Here is a 3,545-nt window from a genome sequence, read left to right as displayed (position 1 = left end):
AAGATGACCTTCTTTTGAAGAACGCTATTGAGGTACTTGCCTTTTCTTTTCTCCTTCATTGGTTTTTAAGAAAAGGAATAAAATAAAGATTGGGTCTTTTTCATACTTGTTTCAGGAATTGGTTTTACTTGTGGTCTCAATTCGACTTTTCTTCTGTTCGTATTTGCTGTCAACTTGAAGTCTTCTTTGTTTTTCTAGTAGCTAGAAAATAATGCATTTTTTTTTCTTTTAAATTTCTCGCCCGTTCTATTTCCTTGTTTTATTTATTAGAGTTGCTGAGCTTATTTACGTGTCCTTAATCTTTTGGATGTATGGCACTGCCACTGTTCTAGTCTTCAAATTCTGGGTTTATTGTGTTAAAGCGTGGATTCATTGCAATATAAGTTGGTTGTGTTAAAAAAAATTATACGATTCTTGCATTATGTTTATAAAGTTAGGATAGTCATAAGATTATCCTCATGTTGTTGTTGTTTCAGAGGAATTCTATTGTATAATGCCAAAATTTGTCAATATATAGATTGCTTGTGAGAATGCGATGTAGAAATATTACTAATAAACATGGTTTGCGCTGTGCCAAAGTGTTCCTATTCATGGATGCAAGTAGCTTTTCTAAAACATGAAATGACATTACTATGGTTGGTCTGGTAGTGCCCTTATTTGCAAAGAGTGCATGAATATCAACAGGAAAATGGGATCCAAATTGTGCATTTAGCATGAATATCAAGAGGAGCAGCATCCTTGAAGATCCTTTACCTGTAAATGGCTTCAAAGAAAGTGTCTGAATATTTGGAAGAATGAATCTTGAAGTTCGTATGAAGATATTGGAAGATAAAGTTGACAACGAAACCATCAACTGGATGATGGAGAACTTTAAACTCTCAGTCAAACAACAGGTAAATTCAATCTTACTTTTAAAAGAACTTGATTACATAGGTAGTAATCTCCAATCACACTCTTAAATAAAGGTTTCATTCACTTCTATAGATTGAGGCTGTTTTAACCAAGGACGAACTTCAACACCTTGCTTTCTTATGCAAATCCGAAGTTGATTCAATTGGTAGGTTAACTGCTGGAATCTTGTGGTTGCTCAAGCTTCAAAAGTGTGCCGCTCTCATCACTGAATCATCTAATTCTGAGTCTTCCCTGGTGAACCTTACTAACATTAAAGAACTTAAACAGAAACTGGATAACATGCATAGTTTACTGCTGCAATTGCGGGTTCAAATTTGAATTTCTTTATCAAAAAAATATTTGCTTTTGATCATATATTTTTACTCATTCTTTATGTATATAGTAAACATACTACAATTACATGTCCGAGTATATGAGGTTTATTAAGCATTGATGAAAGAAATTTAGTTGGTGTAATCCGAAATTTTGAATTGTGTTTCTACTTTATTGAACCTGTTTGATCTATTTCTTTGTACCCTTTTGCGGTGGTGCTTCTTTGGAATCTCTTGCTAAGGGTACTAAGAACTCAATGGGCTTGTCAACAATTGCAATTGAATTGCATGTAAGGTGGTCATATTTATTTTCTTTATGAAAATTTTCTTCGCTTCATTTTCTTTGATATTTTATTTTGTTTTTTAGTATTTTTCCTCTTTATTTTGATTTTAATTTTTTTTCATATTTGAAGAATCTTCTATTGTTTTCTATATATTCATTTCTTGATCGGAGTTTGGTTTTAATTTATGTCGGTTTGAATGTCCCAAAGAGTGACAAGTGGCTTGTGATTTTTCATAATTTTATTGTTAAACTCTTCTAATTTCTTTAAAAATAAAAGAAATGTATAGTATATTTTAGTCGCTGATATTTTGTTTGAAAATTTATCTAATCTCCTTTGTACTTAATTTTTTCTATTGTTGGTCGGGATCCACTTATTGAGGTGTTTATCGACAACCCTCCGGATTATTTTCTTTTACATAAAGCAACTAACCTTTTCCCACACCTAATCTGTTTTAAGTTCTTCATGATTGAACTTGAATGTTTCATGGTATGTAAGCTGATCAAGGTATAATAACGCATGGACTGAGAGTTCAATCATGTTGGCTTCATATTTGGTGGCAAATTCCGTAAATAGTATTATGTTTTCTAAACAGGGATTCATTAGTACTTTGTAGTTTGTATAAGTGACATTCTAATTTTGTCCATGATTTCTTTGTTTACTGTAAATGTTTTAATATGCTTTTCTCTTGCCGTCTATCATTTTCCCCTTTTGCAGGTAGCTATTAGTTTGGAGAAGGCCGCATTATCTGACGAATATTTTATTAAGAGGAAGCTTTATCCAAATGTTGATTTCTATTCTGGGTTAATATATCGGTAAGATAAGATTAATTTCACCGCTCACTTTGAGAAACTAGACGAATGTATAAGATATATTTTAGATGTTGGACCAGTGACAATTGAGGTTTTATTCAATAGGGCCATGGGATTTCCACCAGAGTTTTTCACTGTGTTATTTGCAATCCCTCGAATGGCTGGGTACTTGGCACACTGGCACGAGTCTCTAGATGATCCCGATACAAAGATAATAAGACCCCAACAAGTCAGTCAATACTTCAGGACTCAAAACCTATATTATTATAATTATACTTATGATCATGACTGTGGAACCGAAATAAGCAACGAGGCATGTTATTTTCTTCTAGTGTAGTGTGATTCCATATTCTTGGTCGGGAAAATCCCTACCAACTTTGACTTGCTATGCTGCTATGTTTTATCTGGTACTCAATAAAAACCCTAGATAGTTGGCTATGAATTTTTCTGCTTTTTTTCTCAGCATCCAAAAGTATAGTTCTTTTTTTTTTTATCATTTATTTTAGGTGAACGATTGTAGTAGAAGATCTCATGGGAATTTAGTTTAATTGATGAATGCTACTGTGGTATAACAGCAGAAATTGTGAGAGTGAAGGAGGGGGAAAGAAGATGAAAGCAAAAAGGAAACTTGGTGATAGTGTAGACATAAAACGAGACTTAAAACGGCAGAGGGTTGTGGATTCACCATCTTCACCTCCTGAAGAGTCACTGTGCCTTATAATGACGATGAAGATGATGAAAGGAGAGCATTGAATCACATAGGCAGCAGAGAAGAAGATGGTCATAGAGTTGAAAGTGAAGAAGAAGATGATGAAGATGAAGATGAAGATGAAGATGATCCATTTCAGTTTAATTTCAAAGGGTTTTTGAATTTCCATTGTAGTCTATAAATTTTACATTTTGAACTTGTGCATTTTTTTTTTGCAATCAATTAGTTGCACTATTTGAACTTGTAATTTTGTTATTTAAATATTAACATAATTTTTCAATATTTTGACTAAAAAAATTAATTTATTATATGATTAAATACTATCTTTTTAACTAAAAGTATATATTTAATACTAATTAATTTTTGATATTAATAATGTTTAATTTTAATATTTAATATTTCTAAATGTTTTTTAAAAGTTAGTGGCGTTTTTCCATAAACGCCGCCAAAGAATGGTGTTTTTAGCGGCGTTTGTAATCAAAGCGTCGCTAAAGGTCTTTGATCTATAGTGGCGTTTGTG

General features: G+C 32.3%; 2 protein-coding genes across 2 annotated transcripts; both read left to right on the top strand.

The window, feature by feature from the left end:
- Window positions 1-673: 673 nt before the first annotated feature.
- LOC128039530 (uncharacterized) lies at window positions 674-1,245 on the top strand. The gene is made up of 2 exons (XM_052627777.1): window positions 674-893; window positions 985-1,245. Exons 1-2 carry the CDS (start codon window positions 795-797, stop codon window positions 1,228-1,230), a joined length of 345 nt encoding a protein of 114 aa, XP_052483737.1. The 5' UTR covers window positions 674-794; the 3' UTR covers window positions 1,231-1,245.
- Window positions 1,246-1,855: 610 nt separating this feature from the next.
- LOC128040884 (citrate synthase, glyoxysomal-like) lies at window positions 1,856-3,069 on the top strand (the record flags this gene model as incomplete). The annotated part of the gene is made up of 5 exons (XM_052629954.1): window positions 1,856-1,885; window positions 2,222-2,319; window positions 2,422-2,545; window positions 2,780-2,793; window positions 2,892-3,069. Coding segments are annotated over 5 exons (444 nt in total), but the record flags the coding sequence as incomplete, so codon positions are not given.
- Between the last annotated feature and the right edge of the window lie 476 nt (window positions 3,070-3,545).

This window comes from Gossypium raimondii, chromosome 1, assembly GCF_025698545.1.
Source record: "Gossypium raimondii isolate GPD5lz chromosome 1, ASM2569854v1, whole genome shotgun sequence".
NCBI lineage: Eukaryota > Viridiplantae > Streptophyta > Magnoliopsida > Malvales > Malvaceae > Gossypium > Gossypium raimondii.
Note: the sequence above shows the minus strand (reverse complement) of the source record. Positions and strands in the feature narration are given on the sequence as shown.

Excerpts from the sequence above, each read along its gene's own strand:
- LOC128039530 (XM_052627777.1), top strand. The coding sequence starts at position 795 with ATGAATCTTGAAGTTCGTATGAAGATATTGGAAGATAAAGTTGACAAC. Across the intron at positions 894-984 it reads AACTCTCAGTCAAACAACAG|ATTGAGGCTGTTTTAACCAA; the intron begins GTAAATTCAATC and ends TCACTTCTATAG.